This window comes from Falco naumanni, chromosome 4 (genome assembly GCF_017639655.2).
Source record: "Falco naumanni isolate bFalNau1 chromosome 4, bFalNau1.pat, whole genome shotgun sequence".
NCBI classification, from domain to species: Eukaryota; Metazoa; Chordata; class Aves; order Falconiformes; family Falconidae; genus Falco; species Falco naumanni.
The window spans coordinates 65,899,685-65,921,313 of NC_054057.1; the positions used below are offsets into that span (position 1 = coordinate 65,899,685).

A 21,629-nucleotide genomic window follows, 5' to 3' on the forward strand; every position below is an offset into this window, starting at 1 on the left:
AAACCCCCCCGAGGTTGCAGTGGGAAATCAGAAGTCAGAGCTGAGGCATTTCGGCAGCCGGGGCTGGAATGTCTGACTCACACTGTGACTAAATGCAAATATGAACTCAAACTTGCTCCTTAAAGTCGCTGGGATCCAGCACGAAGCCCCAAGCTCCCACCGGCCCCCTGGCCCCGGGACTCCCAGCAAGGTGGCCACACGCTGGCCCACATCTCCGTGGCTCCAGGGACGGGCACCTGTGGGAGCATCCTCCATGATGCCAGCAACCAGCGATGCTCTGCACCTCCCAGTTTGTTTTACCTCCCTGAAACTGGAATGAAGTGGGGGCTGGGGGGCAGGATGGCACCCCCAACCCTCGGCTCTGGGTGGGAGTTGCTTGCCCAGTCCTGCCCCTCACTGTCCCTCTTGCAGAGGGGACCTCTTCAGTCTGCCCGGATTTTTAGGGGCAGGGGGGCTTTGCACAGGGACTTCATGCAGCCAGTGGCTTCGCTGGGTGGTCCTGGCCCATCCGTCTCATAAGGTCCCTCGCGGTGTGGGTGGCTGTCACACCATGTCCCCAGTTGTTAAAGGGGCAAGAGTCTGGGTCCCAAATGGGGGGCAGGTCCCAGCAAGCAGCGCCGTGCCCAAGGAATCACATCACATCCTGGGAAAGCAGCCCTGCTCGAAGGAAATTCCAGGGAAATGGGGATTTTGCTCCGGTGTCTGTTTTTTTAAAGCCTGTTTTGTTGCCCAGCACTGGCCTGAACTTTCATTCATTTTCAGTTTTGTAAGAGGGGGTGGGAGGCTCCAAGGGAAGTGGTGGTGGCCAGTGTCCCGCAGCCCCCGCTGGCGCTGGAGCCTCCCCCAGATATTGCCGCAATACTTGGATGGGACCAGCCCAGCACTCCCAGGCTCTCCTGGCCAAGGACCACAGCCAGCCTTTCCCAGACCCTCCCAAGCCACCAGAAGGTGACATGGGGACAGTGACAGGCCAGGATGCAAGCCCGGAGGCAGAACAACCTGCCCCAAAGCCACCTTTGGGCAAGTGTCCATCCAGCCTGCTTCAGGTTCCAGCCTTTTCTGCTGCACCAGCAGCCCCTTTCCTGCAGACAGCAACGGGTCCTGTGCCTCCTCAGTGACAAGTTACATGGCTCGGCTGGTTTGGGCTCTGGGAATGCGGCTGGGATGCAGGGCAGGTTTCTGCCGTGAGATTTCCAGCACGGGGCTTGTTCGGTTCTCCCCTGCCCGGGGATGCTGGCGTGGGCTGACACACCACTGCCATATCCCCAACTGCACCTACAGAGGCATCCAAGGGTTTCACACGAGTGGTTTGGTCCTGCTGTCACTGCACTGAGGGGGAACCGAGGCCACAGAAAAACAGAAAGACCCGACCAGAGTCATTTTCATCTTCTTGTGGAGAACGGTGCGTCTGCTGACTCCTGCCTTATTGCATGTCACAACCTGCCCGGGCCTCAGTGGCAAGGAGGCGGTGGCTGCGCCGGGAGCTGCTGGGCTGCGCCCAGCCCTGCCACGGCTGCACTGCGCACGTGGGGAGTGAGACCCGGGGCAGGGAGCGCGTCGCGGCTGGAGCTCAGAGCTGGCCAAAGCCCCTGGACCTCAGTCAAGGGCTATAAGGGGATGTTGTTTCTCTGCAAAAAATTGTAATGCGGGGAAATCCCCGGAGTGGGAAGCAGAAAAGCCAGCACTGCGCAGGCTGGCGAAGGCACCACCACGCCACCGCCACCAGCACTGTTGCTTATTGATATTTTCCTGCTTGTTGTTTCTCCTGACACGCGCTGCCAACACGGCATTGTACTGGGGGGAGGTGACGGATGAACCTGGGTTTGGCTCCCCAGCGGGATTTGTTTGATTCTTGCAGAACTATTAACTCACCAGCACTTTCCAGGGCAGCCAGTGCCCTGCCCTGCTGCAGGGATGCAGGGCTGGAGCTGGGGACCAGGAAGGGACCTTGGGAAGGGGACAGTGAGCAGTCCTGAAAGCAAAGCTGAGGGACATCGGCTGCATTATATACAGCAACCAAGGGACTCGTTTCCATGAGATTTGCCGGGATGATGGCCAACCCAGTGAGGGTGGACCTGGAGGCTCTTTGCTGGGGGTCCGCACTGGATGCCTGGAGAGTGGCTGGGATGCTCTGGCCCCACCAGCAAGTGCTGGGTTCACCACTGGCTTCCAGGGCTGCAAAGCCCTTCTCAAAGGTAGCAAATGCTTTTGCAACAACAGCTGCTGTTCCTCCAAAGAGGGAGCATGGCACGAGTGGGCTCTTCCCCGAGTGGGCTCTTCCCCTTCCAGCAGGGCTCAGCCAGGAGCCGAGCCTTGGGCGATAACCCACCGGGGCCGGGGGGTGGTGGTGGGGGAAGGTCTCCATGCCGTGTCCTCCTTTGACCAGTGCCTGCCCTGAAACCTGCAATGTTTTTTTTCCCCTGGCATCACCAGCTCTGAGTACCACAAGAGTCATTGTGAAACCGCATTTTATTTAAGCCACAGCTCTTGTTGTTGCAGGACTACGATACGATCTCAGTTCCATGGACTTATTAGCTGTATGCTATTAGCGCTAACAGTTGCGAAGATGATGAAGGCTGCCACCCCCACCCCAAAGATTCAGGGGGTGGAAGCAATGAGAACTCAAGCTGCCGCCCATGTCACACCGCTGTGTTTTATGTGCTACGCAAGGGCAAGGGGCTGGGGTTGGCCTGTATCTCACACCACATCATGAGTATTAATACAATCAGTATTCAAACACCAGCCAGGCAGGCTGGCAGCAAAGTCTTGTGGATTATTTTTTTTTTTTTAAATTGGTTGGAAACAGAAGTGCTGAGGTACTAATAGACTGACTCCTGTTCTTACCCCTGCCGTCAAGAGTAGTTCCAAAGAATGTTTATCAATATGGTGATAGGTGCTCCAGTGCATCTCCAGGTAGGGAAAGTCACTGAAGCCCCTCCAGTGTCCTGGGAGGAGATGTCGGCACGGCATGCTGGTGGTACCCCTCTGTGGATTCCCCCCATCCCTTCTGCTTCCTCCTGTCTTGTGCCAAAATAGCCTGAAATAGGAAATTGAAGGGCCGTGCTGTGAACTGGAAGGGGGAACTTCTCATCTTCAAGAAAAAACCCATGATGCTGAAGGACTTTTAAGCCTCCCTGGTTCCCCACAGGCAGGCCTGGGGACATGCTTCTTGCCACGATGCCACCAGGAAGGAGAACACTTCAAAGTCAATTTTCAACATAGCCAAAGATGCACAGTGACCAAAACAGCTCAGAGCAAGAAAATCTCCCCTCGACTTTCACCCGCTGCTGTCCCGGCCGCGGATGCCCGGGGGATGCCTGCAAGGGTCCTGCCCGCCATGGCTCTGTGTCCTGTGGCTTTGCATGGCCACCAGCAGCAGGATAGCTGGGCTCTGAGGTTTAATTATAATTGTTGACAGGGAAATGATGGCCACAGACGCAAAATTAGAATATAATTGTGTTAGGGAAATGTTTCATCTTCTCCTTGTCATCCCCAAGAGCGGAAGGCAGAGGGGGAGCGGAAGAAGAGGGGTGATGCTGGCGGGAGGTGCTGGCCCCACACCTCACGGTGGGGGAGAGCAGCTGGGCTTGGGGCGCCACAGGGTGGGCAGCCACCCGAGGGGCATCACGCATGAAGAAAAAGGCAACTAGCCTCTTTCTGCAGAGCGGGGTGACGAGGCAGCGCTCCCTTTCCTTTGGGAGCAGGGGGAACACGTAGCACAGGCTGGGGGGTTGCATCTCTGCCATCTCATTAGGCCAAGGCTCAGCCCCATGCTGATTCCTGCCATCAGCTGCCTGTAGCACCTTAGCCCCATCCCTGCACTGCTCATCCTCCTGCCCTGAGCCAGGCAGCGATTCCCCTGGCTGGGGTCCTTGCCGGGGCTGGCTGCGGGCAGGGAAGCGGCAGTGCCAGAGCAATGCTCAGCCCACCGTGCCACACTGGGATCGGTGCGGGATGTGCCCAGGGCAGCTGGATCCCACCTCCCAGGGGAGCACGCTCCTCTCGGAGGGGCACAGTGGCCGTGTGAGTGCCAGCCCCATGGCACACCTTGCCACGGGCCAGCCCAGGGACACCCCTGGCCTTGCCAAAACGGGGCAGGGGCTGCTCTCACCCCTGGGAAGGTCCATCCCTTGGGGACAGGAGATGACTTTGGTCCCTGACCCCATTTAAATGCAGACAATTCTTTCTGCTTAAAAAAATATAATTAAAAATTACAAAGCCAAATGGCCTGATGGTCCAGGTGACAGCTGGCCCAGGACCCTGGCTGTGGAGGGGGGGTCAGGCGAAGCAAAAAACGGGAGCAGCCCTGCTGACCCACAGCTCTGAAGCTGAGCAGGCAGGGCAGAGGCAGCAGGGGAGCGGGTAGCATCCATGTTAACCCTGCAACTCCCCCAGCAGATGCCGGTGGGGCTGGCTGAGGCAGCCCCCCGCCCACACCACATGCTGCTGCCTCTGTGCTTGCACCATGGGGAGCCCCTGAGTCCCCAGACCCCACTCCCTTCTACCCAGGTAGCATATAAAAAAGTCACCGAAGAAGCGAGCAGCCTCGTGGGGGAAGCAGCTCCCCGGGCACCGGGGGAACCCCTGAGCAGTGGCTGCCCCTGGCCCAGCGAGCAGGACACTGGCATGGCACAGCATGGCACAGCCCCTATGGGCCCTGCCTGCCAGCAGCCCGCTGCACCGCCAAGCGGGGGGGAAAACGGGCCCAGAGCTGCAGAGGTAATATACAGTATGCATTATATAGATAATTTACAACACTGACTTTACATCACAATGCCTGCTGCGCTGCTGGGGAGCTAAGGCTGTGCTGGCAGGCAGGAGTGCAGGCAGCACACGCAGGAGCATGGGCAGTGTGGGCAGGAGTGCAAGCAGGAGCACAGGCAGTGCAGGTGGGAGCATGGGCAGAAGCACAGGCAGCGCAGGCAGGAGTGTGGGTAGCATGGGCAGGAGTGCTGGCAGTGCAGGCAGGAGCATGGGCAGCATGCGGAGGAGCACAGGCAGGAGCATGGGCAACATGGGCAGAAGCACAAGCAGGAGCATGGGCAGCATGGCAGGAGCATGAGCAGGAGTGCAGGCAGCACGGGCAGGCCTTGCCGGCCCAGGCCCCGCAGTACTGCCCGCGTTACCCCACGCTGCTGGGCCTGGCCAGGCCCGGCGGGGCTGCCCTGTGGCGAGCTGACCCGACGGCCCCGGCACCACGAGGCTGCCGGGACACCCTGAGGGGATGGCGGGGCCAGGCCGCGGCCGCAGGGCCGGTCTCGCCGGGTCCTCGATCCCACGCGCGAGGCTGCCCCGAGCGATGCCACCCCACGGGGGGCACCGGGGGGGCGTCCAGCCGTAAGGCGGCTGCTGCCAGGCGGGGCGGGGGTAGGCCCGGGAGTGTCGCCGGGCCCGCGGCGGAACCCCTACCCAGGGCCGGCCCCGCCGGAGAAGCTGCGGGCGGCGACGTGAACCAGCGGCCACCCCCGGCCTCCCCCGCGCTCCGCCCCCGCGCTCGGTGGGCGGGGACCGGGACAGGGCGCACTCTGGTTGGCCAGACGGCCTGCCACTCGGAGCGGCGTAGCCCTCCTGTTGGACGGCGCCCTGCGGCCTTATCAGTCCATCTGCCGGAGGTCCCGCGTCGTCACGGCCGCCTCGCTCCGCCCCTCGGTACTATGTCTCTCCGTTCCCCTCCGCCAAGAAACATAGTCCCCCACGGAGCGGGGGACTGCCTCGCCTCCCCTCCCCCCCCTCCGCGCTGCCGTCGGGGCCCGCCCTGCCGCAACAGCTGCCGCCCCGCTTACCCCCGCGGCCGCGAGGTACGCGTAGGGAAGCCTTTTGCCTCTCATCACCTGTGCGGAGGGATACAGCGGGGGGAGGCGGAGCACCGCGCAGGGGCGGGCTGTGAGGCGGGGGGTGTGTGCGGGGGGTGTGTGCCGGGGGGGGGGGCCGTCGCGTCCGCCCCGCCGCCGCCGCCGCCGCGGGGGGACCATGCGGAGGCAGCGGTGCCGGCGGGGGCAGCAGCAGCGGCAAGAGCGGGAGGCGGAGCGGCGGCAGCAGCAGCGTTAGGGCCCAGCGGCCCGGGGCGGCCGGGGGGGGGGGGGCGGGGGCGCGGGGCGGGCCGGGCCGGGGCGCACGCGCCGCCCGGTGCGGGGCGATCGCGCCGCTTCGCTACATTGTATCCGCCGGCGGCGCGAGAACAATAGGCGCCGCCGCCGCCCGCCGGCCCTGGGCGCCGCGGCCGCCGCCCGCCCCGCTGCCCGCCCGCGGGACCTTCATGCGCTTCCCCTCCCCCGCGCACGCACGGGGGGGCCGCACCTGCCCCGGAACAGGTAAAAAAAAAAAGGAATAAAAAATAATGATAATAAAGCGAATAATGCAGTACGGGAACGTGCCCGCCGGTGTCGCGGGTGGTGGGGGTCCCGGCGCGGTGGCTGTGCGGCTGCCGGGCCGGGGCCGGGCCGGGCTCCATTGTCCCGGGCGCTGCCGGCTCCCGGCAAAGTTTGCCGGGGCGCGGGGGAGGGGGAGCGGGACGTGCTGGGGGGTCCGTACGGCGCGTTGAAGGGGGGTTCCCCCTTCCCTTCCCCCCCTTCCCCGGCGTGGGGGGCCGGGCTGCGGTCGTGCTGCGAACTTCAGCCCGGGTTGGGCACACGGGGGCGGCGGGGGGCTGCAGAAGTTGGGGGAGCCAACGGGGCTGGGGAGGGGGGGGACACTGCTTCGGCCTCCCCCCGTGGCGCGGCGGGCAGGCTGCTCCCACCCGCGGCAGCGAGGGAGCCCGTGGGGGCCCGAGTCGGCCTCCTCCCTCCGCCCTGGGCGGGGGCAGCCCGTTGTGACACCCCCCCACCCCCTCCCACGGCCGGGGAGTCGGCGGGGGGCAGTGACCCACTTCGCCGTCCCCCCTGCAGTGGGGAGGGGGGAAGCAACGCGCGTCCCGTTCCCCCCGTCCCCCCCCCCGGCGGGGCCCGACGAGGGGCGAGCGGGGCTCGGTCCGGCCTAGTTGGGCCCGGTCCGGCCTGGCCGGGCCCACGCGTGTCCCGGGGCGGCCGGGCCTTTGTCCGAGGCCGGGGAGAAGCGCGGACATCTGCCGCCTTACCCCGCTCCGCCGCGGGTCCTGCCCGGCCTTTGTGCCGCCGCGGCGGGGGGAGCCGGGCCGGGCCGGGGGGGGAGCCCTGCCGGGCCGGGGCCGGGCTCAGCCTGCCCGCGCTCTTCGGGGGCAGCTAAAAATAGGAGCGGGGAGAGGGGGGGTGGATGTAAAAATAACCCCCCGCGCTGAATTCGGGGTGTTGTTCAAGGGGTGCGGGGTCTGGGGGGGCTGCTGAGGGGCTGCCCCCTCCCCCCGGCAGCACCGGGGGTCCCTCCGGGCTCTAACCGTGTCTCTCCCCAGGCTGGGGCAGCGCGTTGGTAAAGTTGCTTTAAAAATACTGACCAGATGCATCGATGACACTTAAAGGCTTTTTAAAGAAAAGAAGTTTAAAAAAAAAAAAAAATCCCCAGGCTGGTTGTGTTTTTTTTTTTTTTTTTATATATATATAGTGGCCAAGGGTTTGTACATGCTGGGCTGATTTCAGCATTTTTTGGTTTTTTTTTTTTTTTTTTTTTTTTTAAAACTTCATTGAAATGTGGTGACTGAGCAGGCACAGCGTACAAACATTTTGGATTGCACAGAGTTTTCTCCCCCCCCCCCCCTTTTTTTTTTAACCTTATGATTAATGAGTTAAATTTATTGGCCAGCTGCCCTTTGTAACCATGAATGAGTTCCTAAAAAAAAAAAAAGGGAAAAAAAAGGGAATCTTTTATCTCATCCCAGGCCTCCCTTCCTCCCTCCCAAAGAAATATTTTTCTATCATAGTGAGCTGGCCAAAAAGATCAGTCTCCCTTTAAAAAAAATAATCTGTAAAATTAGGAAGAATAATATTTACCTATCTTGCAAGGTTGCCTGGAGGGCTTTATTTTTGCAAAACCCTCCGAAAACAAATTTTTTTTTTTTTTCCCAATCTCTTTTGGGAGCAGAGAGGTTCAGTTCTCACTGGGTACAGCCTGGCTGGGCATCCCCAAACTCAGCCCCTGAAAAAGCAGCTGCAGGTGCTCGGCAACCCAAAGGAAAGAGGCATAAGATCAGACTTTTTTTTTTTTTTTTTTTTTTTTAAAAAAACAAAACTAGGCAAGGACAAGAGAGCCTCCTGCGGGGAGCGAGAGCGTGGGGGAAGGAGTGGGGGCAAGCTGAGCCAGACAAGCGCCTGAGTGATAACTTGCCTGAACCCTTTGATAAATGAGTTGACTCTTCTTTTTTTTTTTTTTTTTTTTCCCCTTCATTTGCCACACGCCAGGAACAGAATTGGCCCGAACTAGTGGAATTGGCAGCAAAAAACTAACATACAAGTGTGTCTGGTCAATAGAGTGCTTGTTCCTGCCTTTGGGTGCTATGTGAGGACTCCGACTGTGCTCTCAGCGGAGAAGTTGGATGCTGGAGACACGCAAAGGATTTTTCTTTTCTCGCCCCTTTCTCTCTCTTGTCTTTTTAAAATATTCATCAATGGGGTGGGTAGTTTGCCGTAGTCATTAAAATATCTCTTTCCCCTCCCCCTCGCTTTCTCTAGGACTGCCACTGTTGAGTCTGTGGGAGTATGAATCAGCAGCAGCAGAGAATGGCTGCAGTTGGGACAGACAAAGAGCTCAGTGACCTGCTGGACTTCAGTATGGTAAGGGAGCGCGGCCGGGGGGCTTTAAAGGCCCCGGGGCTTTGCTTGTGCGCAGTGTTTTGGCACTGCAGAAGGGGAGGAAATGTGAGCCTGTAAATTGGACATGATGGGTTTCAGATGTGCCCTGTTTGTGTGCGTGCACATGTGCTGCAACTTGTTTATTTTCAAGTTAAAGCAAAGCCTCTGCCCCTCCTCTTCCCCCCCCCCCCCCCCCCCACCGTATATTGTTTCCTTGCAGGGAGCACTGAGAGGTGGGTTGGATTTGTTGGGATTTTTTTGGTGGGAAATCCTGGGGAAATGTGATGGAGTTGTGTGTTCTCTGTTTAAATGCTCACTGTGAAATGGGCTGGGTGGACTGTTTCTGAAGCCATGCAAAGATGTAACTTCAGTAGCTGATTAATCAAGCTTTTTTTCCTCTCCCCAGATTCAGACTATTAAACTTTTGCTCCCACAGGTTATTCTGTCACAGTTTCAAATGTGTCCAAGCTTTCCAGCGCATGATTTTTGCAGGAGTTGGACACTTGTGTTCCCCACACTCTGCTCTTCTGTATCCTGGAAACCTTTAGCTGCATTTAGGAGCTGTTTATTTTCAAAGAAACAGGACCTAAGAGTTCCCGCAGAAGGGTGTGCACAGCTCAGAGGGAGGAGAAGCCCCTTCTAGTTGTAGGAGAGCGAGGGTTAGTCCCCATCTGTGCTGCCATCCAGGGTTGGCGATGTGTGTGCTGTGCGCTTGCTGCACCAGCGTTGGCTGTCATTGGCAGCTGACTTGTGGAGGGGAGAGCTTACGTTCAAAAGAAAATAACTTTCTCTTGGGTTCCTCTGTTGTGTGTTGCACCCTCATGGCACTTGAAGTGTGCGTCTTGCTTTTTAGATAAGCAAACGTGCTGCAAAGATAGAAAAAACAGCTCCGCAAGGAGGAATAACCATGAGTGTCACTGCTGTGGCTCTGGGCTGTCCTGGGTCACCCAGCTCATGTCCCTGCTGGGCTGATTTTTCTGGCCCCTTGGAGAAGGAGTAAAGGGGGAAAAGCAGTGGCAGAGCTAGGGGCACCTGCTGTCCTGGTACCTGTGACACTCGTGGGAAGTGTTGAGACTCAGCTGCTGAGGTTTAACAATGGAACAAACCCAGGAAATAAACCTTTTTATATGGCTGGGGCTTGTACCTGTCCCAGCAGGGCTCTGTGCTGGAGGTGGGGGTCAGTGGTGGGGTCTCTTAGTTCCCCAAAGAGCACTTCTGCAGGAGAGGCCCATTTCTCCCAGTTTCCTGCTTCTATTGGGAGGCTGGTTCCATTAAATTACCAGTGATGTATTGTTACAGTAGTATGTTTTACAGTTGGCAGGGGGACTGCCCTGGTGGTGTGTGTTTGAAAATAGGAGCATGTTCAGGGCTTGCTGGGGAGTGGTGCGTGGTTATTTGTCCCTCTCTCATCTCAGAGGTCTGGTGGGTTGGCAGGAGCCCTGGAGCTTTCCAGGTCAGTAACCCATAATCTTGCTCCCTGGCCGGGACTGCAGTGGCTCCTGCTTTGCTTTTTCTCCCCCTTAGAAAAAAATCAATTCGCACTCACTGTTCAGAGCTTTAAAGAAAACGCCAAGAGCTTATTTTCAAATTTAGCGAACCATCCTTGTCTGCCTGCTGAGAGCTGTGTTCCCTGAAGGGATCCTGACCTGTTCCCTTTGTACACTAATGTTTCTGTTGTTGGAGGTTAATCTGAATGGTTGAATTTGGGTTCAATTCCAATGCTTTTTATGCTGGTCTCAACCTGGGAATGACCAGAACTTGTTCTGCGTTCGTGTAAGGCTCACGCGTTCAGCGGCAGCACTGGGGGAGGCTGCTTGCAGGATCAAGGCCTGCAAATGTCATTTGCCAGCAAATAGTTTGAAGATGTTCCCTCCAGGATAAGTTGGCCGATGGGCTCCGACACAGTCTGGATTTGAGCCAGATCTGTTTCACAAACCCTCATCTCCGCACATGCACACTCTTCTCCTGAGTTTGCATAAGGGGAATATTAACATCTCTCCTGAAGGATGAGTGGCTAAACCGGGAAGCTTCCTAGTTAGCAGACTGTCTTCACCCTGGCATCGCAAGCTTACCGTGCAGGTCTGTCGGAGAGGCTGCTCCATGGGTTGCTCTCCCCGTGACATTGGGATGCAGGCTTTTTGACCACAAAGCTCACCCTTTCAAGTGTATTTATATTTTTCTTTGAATAAGCAGGAGTAGAGCATCGGTCCACTAGTTCTCTCCAGGAGAGTAGATGGGAGGGAAGACTAGAGAGATTCGGAGCAGCTGGAAGCATTTGCTTCAGATCAGTATTTTAATTCCTTTTTTCTAGAGAAAATACGTTGAACCCCAGTAGTCTCTGCTTCAGGTCTGCACTGTGTTTTTGCTGTGCAGCAAGTGAATTTTAAGGTCTGGCCCTAATGGGCTTGTGTAGTCAGGATGTGAGTTCGTGGGGTCAGTAAATGGCAGGGTGTGTGAGGTGCTATGAATTGAGCTTACGGTCCTGAAAAGAAAGGCTGGTGCCTTTAATAATAAATAAATACATTGGGTAGTTATTGAGCTGCAAAGCACTCACCCGAAGCTTTGTGCCAATGCAGTTTGCCAATAAGGGTGAAAATCAAAGGAACCTGTAACGTGTGTCTAAGTGAGGCAGAGCCAGACACCCAGCTGTGTAGTCTCATCGCTGCTTTGGGGTGTGCACGGCAGCGTGCTTACCTCTACCTCTGAACAAATTGCCTTTTATAATTGCCCCAAAGTACAGGTAATTTGTGAGCTTTCTTTCACCACCACTCCCTGGCAGTTGTCCAGGACGGGCTTGCAAATCTGGAGGAGAGCTTTCGAGAAAGCATCCTGCCTATAGATTTGAGTTGCCGGCTTAACTTATTAGGTGTGGGTTTGGGTGCGTTGTCCTTTGAGCCTGGCTCGGCAGCTTGGCCTGGGCTGTGTACGGTACGGCGGGGGCTACCTTTGGTCTGTGCTGTCGGGAGATGCTCGGCCACGAGGACTCGCCATGGTTATCCTGGGTGGCATCTCAGCTGTGCCATGCTGCCCTTGTTGGTGTGTTGTGCGAAGGTACGGGCAGGTATCCCGGCCAGGCTGGGGTGCTCGGAGGGCAGAGGCACCCCGTGGCATGGGGGGAGCCGGGATGGAGCAGCCCAGGCAGGCGGACGGGGTTGGGGGCCTGTCCGTGCTGCAGGGCACGCCTGCCAAGCTCGACAGAGAGGCAGGCGGCTCTGTGCCAGCCTAGGTCTCTGGCAGAAGTGAAATGCTGTTAACAGCCATGATTATTAGCAGAGTATTAACCATATGCTGCAGGGATGCTAGTTGTCAGGGTGGGTTTCTAGCTTGATGAGATGCTGCAGGGTGGGCAGGGGCTTGAGCAGTCACATAGGGCCTGCCGTCTGATTTCTCGGCAAGTGACTGCTCTTGTTGCATGCCAGCCCTTATAGCTCCAGCCATCAAACTGGGGGTGAAAGCCAAACTGTTACCAGCAAGCAGGGCTTGAGCAAGCTCCTTCTGCCCTTGCTGATGCTTCTGCCCTGCTGGAGGATGCTGAAGCTGAGCCCTGCACCCTGCTCCAACCGAGGTGCATCGCCTGTGTTTCCACGATAAAACTCTCACTTTTGTTTAGAGCGAAGCAGTTGTAAAGTTTGACTTTACGCCGTGGTGGATGTTTGGGGCTGTAGTCAGGAAGGTCTGTCTTAAATGAACACGTATAAAATATCCTGCTGGCAATGTTTATTGAGTCCAATTCCCTCTTCTCTCTGAATTAACAGCTGGATACTTTCCACACTGCAAAATAGATCTCAGGTTTTGAGTTCAGGCCTGAGGTTGGTTCAGCCTGGAGTTCATAAGGTGGAAGAGTGGAGAAAGTGAAAACAGCTATTTAATTTGAAAACACCGATGCACTGGTAGAAGTGCGCAATAAATGAAATGCTGCTGATACTGTACTTCTGTCTGGCAAATTCCCTTTCTTGCCTTAGGAATTTGCTGTTGAAAGCATGGGGTCTCTTAGCTATAACCTCCCTGGTGGCAGGTGCAGGTGTTTGGATCTTCCCATGTGCTGGATTTGCATCTTTTAGCCAGGGAGAATAAATTCTTTGGGAGGGGTGGAAACTGAGCTCCAAGGGTACACAGAAGTTGTTGTGAGCTGTCAGGGAGGCTGGAGACAGGGCTTGAGGAACCAAATACAGAGACTTAAGAGGGGGGATTTTACCTAACTGTTTAAATCTACATTATTCAAATCCAACAAAGGCCAAGTAATGACCCAATTACAGCTGTTCGGATGCTCATACCTGGGTCCCTCCTTGATGCCTGGGTCCCTCCGGTTCGTGCCAGCTCCCGTTGGCCTCCTCCCTCCACCCTGTATATTTTTAAAGCAGAAAGGAAATTCACAGTGGCTGGGTGAACTTTGCCTTTGAGTGACATACGCCGGCAAAGGCAGCCGGCACTTCACATACGACTTGTGCCAGGCTTCTCGAGGCAGCGTACCAGGTCTGCTTCAGCCCACACCACAGTGGAAAAACAAGCTGGCAGCAAGAAAAAAACCCAAACAAAACATTTCCTGGAGCTGGCAAACGAAAAATGTGTTTGGAGCCTGTATTGAGGCAAGGGGTAACCCAGGGTTCCCCCCTCCCCATCATCACCCTGCTTTAGCATCACTGCTCGCCTCGGTGTGGAAAGGGGTCTGTGACTTCTTAATCCTTTGGGGAGGGAGAGCAGGAAGGTGTTGCATCAGTCTCGAAATATCTCTTGAAGCAGGCAAAGGCGGGCGAAGGGGAGCAGTGGGGAGGGCATCCCTGGTGGGGCCGGGTGCCGGGGCGTGCTGGGGATTGCCAAGCGCGGTGGCGGGGGGGACACCACCTTTTTTGCAGAAGTAGAAAGCGTGCGTTGCACAATGGAACAAGGAGGTTCATTTTCTCCACTCATGTTTGCTGCTCAAACCTTGGGCTTTTCAGCATCAGCGAGTATTAAGCAGAAATGCTCGTAAAAAAGAACCAGCAGTGCTTTTTTTTTTTTTTTTTCTTTTTTTTTTTTTTTTAATCCTCCTCTTGCTTCTTGCTGCTCGGTACCATTATGTTCATGCATTCCATCCCTCCCGCTTGCACATGCAGAATTGCCACTTGGAAAGGGGGTTTTGAACCACCTAATCTTTTTCCCTACCTTAAGAGGAGGGGAGTGAGCACGGGTTGAGTGGGATCAGCCCTGTAAATTCCTTTTTCAGTGATTTTGGTGATCTTTGCTGAAAACGACCCTGCCCTGCAAGGGTAGGGGGCAGGAGAAACCTGTAGCATCCCAGAGGAAGGTAGGCTGCAAGTCTTTGGTGTCCTCAGGGTTTGTTTTTGTTTTCTAGCCCAGCTTCCTTCCTGAGGAAACAAGGCATATTCCATGGTGGGGCTGCCGGCCCACCCCAGATGACTCTGGAGCACACCCCGGGTGGGCAGCAGCCTCCTGGAGGTTGCAGCAGGAGCCCCCCGAGCCGTGCCCGTCCGGTGGCTCTCGCTGCCCCGCTGTGTCTAGGAAGGGTGTAAGGAGAGGGGGGTTACGGCCGGGGGCGAAGCCATAGGAAGGCAGGTGTCTGCAGGCTGGCTGCTGGCGGGAGGGATTGTCCACACGCGAGCTGCATACTTAAACGCTGTTTACACCTTTATTTAAATGCATACATACAACATATGCATGACGTGCGTCTGTGCATACATATATATGATCCCAAATTTGTGTTGGTTTTTTTGAATGGCAGTTGGTTTCTTAACTGCTCTCTTTGCATCTCTACCACATTTAACTGTTGGTGTGGGTTTTTTTGTTTTTTGTTGTTTTTTTTTTTTTCCTCCCCGGCATTTGTGAAAACAAAGCTGGGCAGACGGTTTTGTACAAAGGAATGTTTCTGACCACAGCCAGACATCAGCTATGTCAGGGCATGAAATGCTGCGTTTCTGTAGGCTCTTGTGCCATTACATTGTTTAATCTTCAAAGCATTAAACTTTTGAGTTACTCAGACATTGCAAAGCTAAAAATAATAAAAATTCAAATGACTTGGTGGTGAAAGTATCTTGAGTCGAGTAGTAAAAGGATATTAAAATGTTAATTCACTAAGCGTTTTCCCACCAGTTGTTTTATTGGCTGGAGCTCCATTTGTGTGGAGAAGAATTAGTTTTCTTTTCTGCTGCACGCAGGTGCATATAAATTTTTAAATAACAGCTTCTGAAACCCTCCCAACTTATATTAAAAATATTTATACAGGTTAGCTGATGAGGTATGCAGTATTTTTGAGGAAGCTCCCTGGCAGGAGAAGATTAGTTGTGATACTGAAGCTGCAGCAGTATAGCAAACAAGTAGCCAGAATGACTGATACTGTAAAATACGTTAATCTTTCTAATTGTGTGTTAAAATACTTTTGCCCTTGGCGTAGCTTCTCCCACCAGACCCCAGGGCTGTGTTAGGTCATGGCACTGCCAGAGCCCCTGAAGCACCAGGGGCTGGAGGGCTCTTCCCTCACCATTGCATGTGGCTCAGTGATTTCTGTCTGTGCCAGCCCACGTCCTCCTCACGCACTGCACGTTGCCAGAGATGGGCCTGGGGGTGTGCGAGACGTAGGATGGGACCCAGACCACTGCGGGTGCTGGGGTGTTGAGAGATAAAATGAGCTCTGCTGGGTGCTGCAGTCTCGATGGGGTGCTGTTGTTTCCCTGCTAGCTATTTATGAATGGAGTTGGTCTTTCTCCACGGCCCCAGGGACACCCTCTAGTCTGAGCCTCGGTGAATTAGGGAAGAAACTATTGGTTTTGACCACAGCAATGATGCTTCTTGGATGCTTTTCAGTTGTACCTAAGGAACCAGACACACTGTGTACACAGGAGAAGTTCGTGCACGTAGGAATGCATGTGTATGTTAGCGCACAGCTGTGCTGCTCTCCTGTCCCTCCTGCAGCTGATCTATGTAGCAGGGACCCAAGGAGAGGAAAGTTTTTTGCATCAATAAAGTGCTTCTCTTCCCCCTTTCCTCCCCCACTGCCTGCCCGTCTGACCCCTTTTGCAGCAGCACAGTAAAACTAACATACTGAAATCTCTTTTCTCTTCCCTTCTCTCTCATCTTCTTGTTTTTCTAGATGTTTCCCCTGCCAGTGGCTAATGGAAAAAACAGACCCACGACCCTAGCGAGCACTCAGTTTGGAGGATCAGGTACTGTCATCTTAAATTTTTTTTCCTCTTAACACCATAATGTTTCTTGCAATAAATTTGTGTTTGCTTCCAGAGATCCAAAAGAAGGAATTTCTGTAGTTTTGTGTTAAGTATTTTTCTGATGGTGGTCTGCTACTATTTTTCTGGATGATGTTCTTGTTGCTCCACGTGCCTCTGGGTAGGCAAAGCTGCTCTTTGCCGATCTGTCTCCAGTTAAGAAGTCACTGCGTGAGCTGAAGGTGGTTGTCTCGTCACTCTGATTGAAGCAGTCTGAGAGCAGACAGTCAGTGCTGTTCTCTTAAGCTGCTTAGATGTGCGCTCTGGAAGACTTTTGCTGTACGTCACCGAGAAGACATACATGGTCTGGGGCTCAGCTGCCCAGAGGGAGACTCTGGTGTGCAGTTTGGGTGTCTGCTCCATTCAACCCTTCCAGCAGCTCCCTGCTATTGGGTGGGATCTCGGCATTCCCAGAGGAACCTTTGCAGAGCCCTCCTGGCCAGGTGCCTCCAGGCAGCGCAGCCACCTCAGAGAGGCTGACAGCAAGGGTGGCTGGAGCTGTTTCACCAGCCTCTAAGGTGTGGACCCTGCTGTGACTTTGGGGTGCTGTCAAGCAGAGCCTCCCTTGTTCCACCTTGCCGCAGTGTCCCCAAAGCCAGCAGCTGGCCCTGCTCCCTGGGAGCACTGCATGGCCGCATCTGCTGGCCGGGGTGCAGAGGAGAGGGCAGGGGTGCCAGCATCAAAGGGCTTTGGGAGCAGGGCGTCTGCAGGGAGCCTGGTGATCCAGCTGCGATAGGAGACTCTCTGAAGGGCGCGTAGCTTTAGATGTCTGATTGGGAAATGTGCCGCTGCTTCGTTTGAGGCTGAAGCAGAGAATTCCCCGGCCAGGCGGACGGCGCGGTGTTGTGCCAGGCTTTTGATGCCTGGGGAAGCCGCTTTGTGCAGGGCTCGCTGCAGCCCCTGGCACGCAGGAAGTTCGGTTAATTTGCCCTTCTTGCTGAAACATGCTGAATGCTTTGTGGATGGTTAAAATTTGACCTTCTCTACCCTGGGCTGACTCAAGCTGTCCAGGGAAACTCCTGGCCATGTGGAACAGCTGTGCCCCAACACCAGGAGGCATCCCAGAGATCAGGGTGGGATTTCTGGATAGCAGCTTTGGTGCCACAACATGCTGTGGGGGCAGCTCTTGGGGGAAACCTGCAGAAGCAGGACAGGAGGAGTATACTCTTTCCTGCCCCACTCCTGCCCTTTTTTGGCCAGGGAAATTTGTTGCTTTCAGATGGGGCTGTTAGCTGCATGTCAAGATGGTTTTGAGCAAATATTTTTATAGGGAGGGAAGCTGTTGAGTGGGTGCTGGAGGAAATTGGAGGGGAGAAAACTCTCAGGTTAACCCAGATGGAAGCTGATCTCTCCAGCGAGTGTTCCCGTGTGTGGCTTCTGCTGTTAAAATAATCCACAAAAGACGCGCTACATGCTAGTGAGAGAATAGTAATGGAGCAGCTCACATTAATTTGTTTCCTGCTCAGAGGCTGGCTTGGCTGCCGGGTTTATAGTGCTGGCCAGCAAGGAGAGGCTGCGAGCAGGGCTCTGCGGTGCAGCCGGTGCAGTGGCCAGTCCCGTCCCCGCCCCCGCCTCTGCTTGGCTGTGCAACAGCCGAAATGACACAAAATCTTTTACTTTCCCCCCGCTCGGCTTCTTTTCTTTCGGGTGAATGAAAGGTAATGTTGACACCACCCTTCCTCTGGGCTGCTGCTTTTTGCGTCTGGCTGTGAGCAGTTCATAAAAGCAGTGCACTGATGTTATACAACTGCACTGAAGGCATTGCACAATCGCTGCTGTCCCGGTCCCGGGCCTCTGCATTCACTCTTTTGTCCTGCCATGGACGTCCCAGGTTTGAAACACAGCTTGGGGTTTGTTTAGGGGAAGCCTTTTGCTCCAGCAGCAGTCATCCCTTGGCCAGCTGTCCTTGGCCTCACCTTTGGAGCATGGGGGGCATGTTTTATTTGTGTGTTGGCTTGGTGACTCCTCTCTGGTCCTAAATGTTTGGCAATTGATTTTTGCTGGGTGAGGTGAATAATTGCATTAAGATGTTAACGAGATGTGCCATGCACAGGGGTGCACTGTGTCTATTAGAAGGACTTAAGGTGTATAAACTAGGTCCTAGATAGTGGCGAGTGGTTGTTTCCACAGTTGTTTGATGTTGGTTTAGCCTAATTCACTAATTGACGTGCTGTACAATCAGATACTAGTTCATCCCCAAAGGCATAGCCAGCCATCCGGCTAAGAATTTCATTTGAAGTCGAATTGTCACCAACCCTGATGTGGTCAGAGGGTGAGGAGCAGATGGCCCTTGGATTTGGGGACCTGGACTTGCTGAGGAAGCAGAGAGCCTTGCAGCCACGCTGTAATCTGGACCTGGAGATTAGCTCCCTAAATCTTCTTGCCTTGCAGGAAGGCCTAGGCTTCATCTTGAATGCGCCTCATGTTTTTCAGATACCTGTTCCATCAGTGTCCCGTAGCCCTGGTAAAGGTAGTGCAGCATTTCCCCTCCACTGCCATCCCGCTGCCTGGAAAGGGGGAGCAAACATAACTTCATTTAGTTTTTAGTTTTGTAATGTGCACCTTGGTGCCAGTGTCTCATTATTTGGGGTTATTGTAGTAACCCCAAGATAATAAACTGATGTTGTCTTGAGCCAGAAAAATTAGTGTTTCAGGCTTCTGCCCACCCTTGAATGTGTGAATTCATGGCCTCCCAGTTTTCATCTTTCTCCTCCTTGGGAAAATTCTGGGGCAGTACGTAGCTTGTATATTTTTTTCCCCTCTGGAGGAGCTATTAACTCGAGGCTCTTTCCTGCCCAGGCGAAGTTAGGAGTGGAGGGAGCAAGGCAGTGACTCTTAGGACTCCTGGCCAAAATGCCTCACTTGCCAAGATGAGGTTCTTGCTTCCAAAGTCCAACTGGTAAATAAGGGAGTGCAGTAATTTGAAACAGTCCTACTAGAAAATCACAGTGATAAAATTGCCCCAAATCCAAATCCTTTTCAAATCCTAATTAATATTTGCCCTGGCCAAGCTGCTGGCGCTCGTGTGGGTGGCCCCTTCATGAAGGGGAACCCATTTCTCTTTCCCAGGCCAGGAAAATTCAAAGTGTCAATGCAAGTCCTCCAGCTTTGAGATCCCTTTGCTTTTATATTTGTCTTCTGATTTTATTTTAAGCTCTGCCACTGTTTCCCTTATTTCTGTCCTTAAATGCACCAGGGAGGAACTGGTTTAGTTACCCTGCCGCATGGACAATTCAGCACCTCCGCTTTGCGTTTTCTTGGCAAGGCGAAACCCAACAATTGCCACTAGGATGGAGTTTACGTCACGCAGACCGTGTCTGCAGCATTTATAGCACATATAGGTCACCATGGGGAAGTTGGTCTTCCTGGGGCTTTGAGCTGCAACTTGTGTTTTCCAGCTTAAGCCATGTCATTTGCTGCTAGTATTTTATTTTAGCCGGAACATTCAGCATATGCCTATTGTCCTGGTCCTAGAAGGCAGCAGTTTCGTTGTCCCCTTGCCAAACTGTTTGTTTATTATTTGCAGCAGCAAACCATTTTACACCCTGCCCTCCATCCTCCCTGTGTCACAGCTCGTAAATGACAACTCTGATCAGAAACGCGCTCCCTCCCAGCACACCATATTGAACTGTGTCTCTAGCAGGAAACCACTTGTGCTAAATTTCACATGGAAGTAACCATTTTTAATTGACATTAAGACGGTATGAGTGGCAGGAGGCAAAGAAGTTTTGTTGTCTCTTCCCAGCCTGGGGCATGGCATTGCTGCAGGGGCATGAGGCTGTTGTCTTGTGGTTGTTGCATTTTCGGTAGGGTCACTGCGTGCCAGTTGTTTGTTTGCTTCAGCAAATAAGCTGGGGCTCTGTGGAGCAGGGAAATGGAGGCAAATGGCTGTGCGAGGTAATGCATCTCCTGGAGTAGCTCATGAGCAGCACTTTGCATCCATGGTTAATACGGAGGGTGTGCAACCATCTCCCCTTTGTGTCGGAAACAGTGCACGATGCCAGGTTTGTGTCCTATTGAAATAGGAGCATGGGCAGTCTCCTGCTGGCAGATGATTCTGCTTGCAACACATAAAAGCTCTGAGAAAAAAATAGCTTCCCCCCCGACTTTGAGTAAGTGAATTCATCATTAAATGTCTTTTCCTTCTTGCTTTGTGCTGAAGGGAGCTCCCTTGCTTGGGATCTCTTAGGTGGGTTGGGAAGGGAGAGTCCCCTCCTGCTCTGTGCTGTGATTTCCACCACCAAAATTTGATCGGTGCTTTTTTGCTAGTGAGATGGTGAGATGAGGCTCATTGTTGAGGGAATTGCTTTGATCGAGGGAAGTTAATAAAATACATTTGAAGCTGGCGGACTGGGGAGTTTTTCAAAGAGTTACAAGCTGGTGCATGTAACAAATTTTAAGTTATAGTCTACTGAACAAAGTAAATGCATTCTCCCTGGAGGTAGGTGAGTCTGTATCCCCTTTGAAAGCCTGCTTTAAACAACGTTCAAACTTGGATACCTGTGGCAACAGCACTGAAAGTAATAAATTCTATGAAAGATGAGGTTGTCTCTTTAATTGGTGCTATGGGAGAGCTGTTTGAAGATTTAATTATTTTGTGTGTGCATGCAGCCCTGTATTAGGAAGCTCCAAGGTGGGGAAGGGAGGATCTGGCGCACGGGCTGGGAGTGTGGTGCCTGCCCCGGCAGCTCTGCAAACGCAGGAGCGGCGCTGGGCTCCGCTTTGCTCATGGAGCAGCCGGCTGGGTAGTTTGCAATAAAAGCATCTTAAGTTAGAGAGCTGCGAAGAGCTAAGCGCAGCGTTTCAGTTGCCATGCTGTCAGCAATTGAGTTTCAGGCTGCAGAAACGCATTTGCAACTGTTTACCATAGTGAGGAAAGCAGGAGCTTTTATTAGTAAGGATGTATCACGTTTTCCTACTAACTGCCTCTAGTTCCCACGTGTTTTGCTTATGGTGAAGTGGGAGTGATGGGCTTTGCTTGCTATTTTGATAGATGATGAAAGGCAGACATGAGGTGTGCAATATGGGACTTGATATTTAAAACTGGCACTTTCCATTGAAAGTACATACTTAAGGCTGCTTGTTTATGTTGCGGTTGCATGCGTGCCCATACAGCAGGCTTGCAAAACTGTCACTAAACACAAAGCCACCACAACAAAAAAGTCAAAGCAAGAAAAATCTACTTGCCTGTCTATTGGTGTGACTGTTTCTTTCAAAGTAAATATTACTTTTTAGTTATTATCAAAGGAGAAAAAAGAAAAAAAAAAAAAAAGCCTTGCCACGGGTAAGTCAAGCTTGCAAAGCTGTGAGGTCTTGCTCGCCTGGGAAGAGACAATCCCTGCAGCCCTCCACAGCCCTGGAGCGTTTCCATTCCTGCTGCTGGCTCCTGGGGTGTAGGAGGATGCTGTGGGTGTGCTGAGGGCACTGCAGGGAAGCAGCCGGGGTGCTGCAGTCCCAACCTTTCCAGTAACGAAGCCTGGAGGACTTCCAGTGAAGTTCATTCGTCTCCCACGTGCTAGTCAAGTGCGTTAGACAGCTTTCTGCTTTGTTTTCCCCTCTGCCTTCGGGAAGGTCCTGTTCCCCTTCCTCTCCCCTTTCTGCTCCCTGTTTTTCCCATGGGGTGGGTCCTGTTAACCAGGATACAGAAAGCAGGGTTTGGAAAAAAAGGCTTGGGGGGCCTGAAAGCTGGGGCCAGTGAGTGTGGGTCGGCAGGAGATAG

General features: G+C 54.0%; 1 protein-coding gene across 18 annotated transcripts in view; it reads left to right on the forward strand.

The window, feature by feature from the left end:
• Positions 1-6,091: 6,091 nt before the first annotated feature.
• The window catches only part of TCF3 (transcription factor 3), an 80,324-nt gene continuing 64,786 nt past the window's right edge, over positions 6,092-21,629 (forward strand). For 7 of the 18 annotated variants that reach the window (XM_040589903.1, XM_040589906.1, XM_040589908.1 and 4 more), the window contains exons 1-3: positions 6,095-6,311; positions 8,577-8,678; positions 15,781-15,853. In XM_040589903.1, the coding sequence (XP_040445837.1) occupies positions 8,604-8,678; positions 15,781-15,853 (148 nt within the window). In that variant the 5' untranslated portion in view covers positions 6,095-6,311; positions 8,577-8,603. Of the gene's footprint in view, positions 6,312-8,338; positions 8,359-8,576; positions 8,679-15,780; positions 15,854-21,629 lie in introns of those variants that run through there. The other 11 variants (XM_040589898.1, XM_040589905.1, XM_040589904.1 and 8 more) reach the window with 4 other exon arrangements.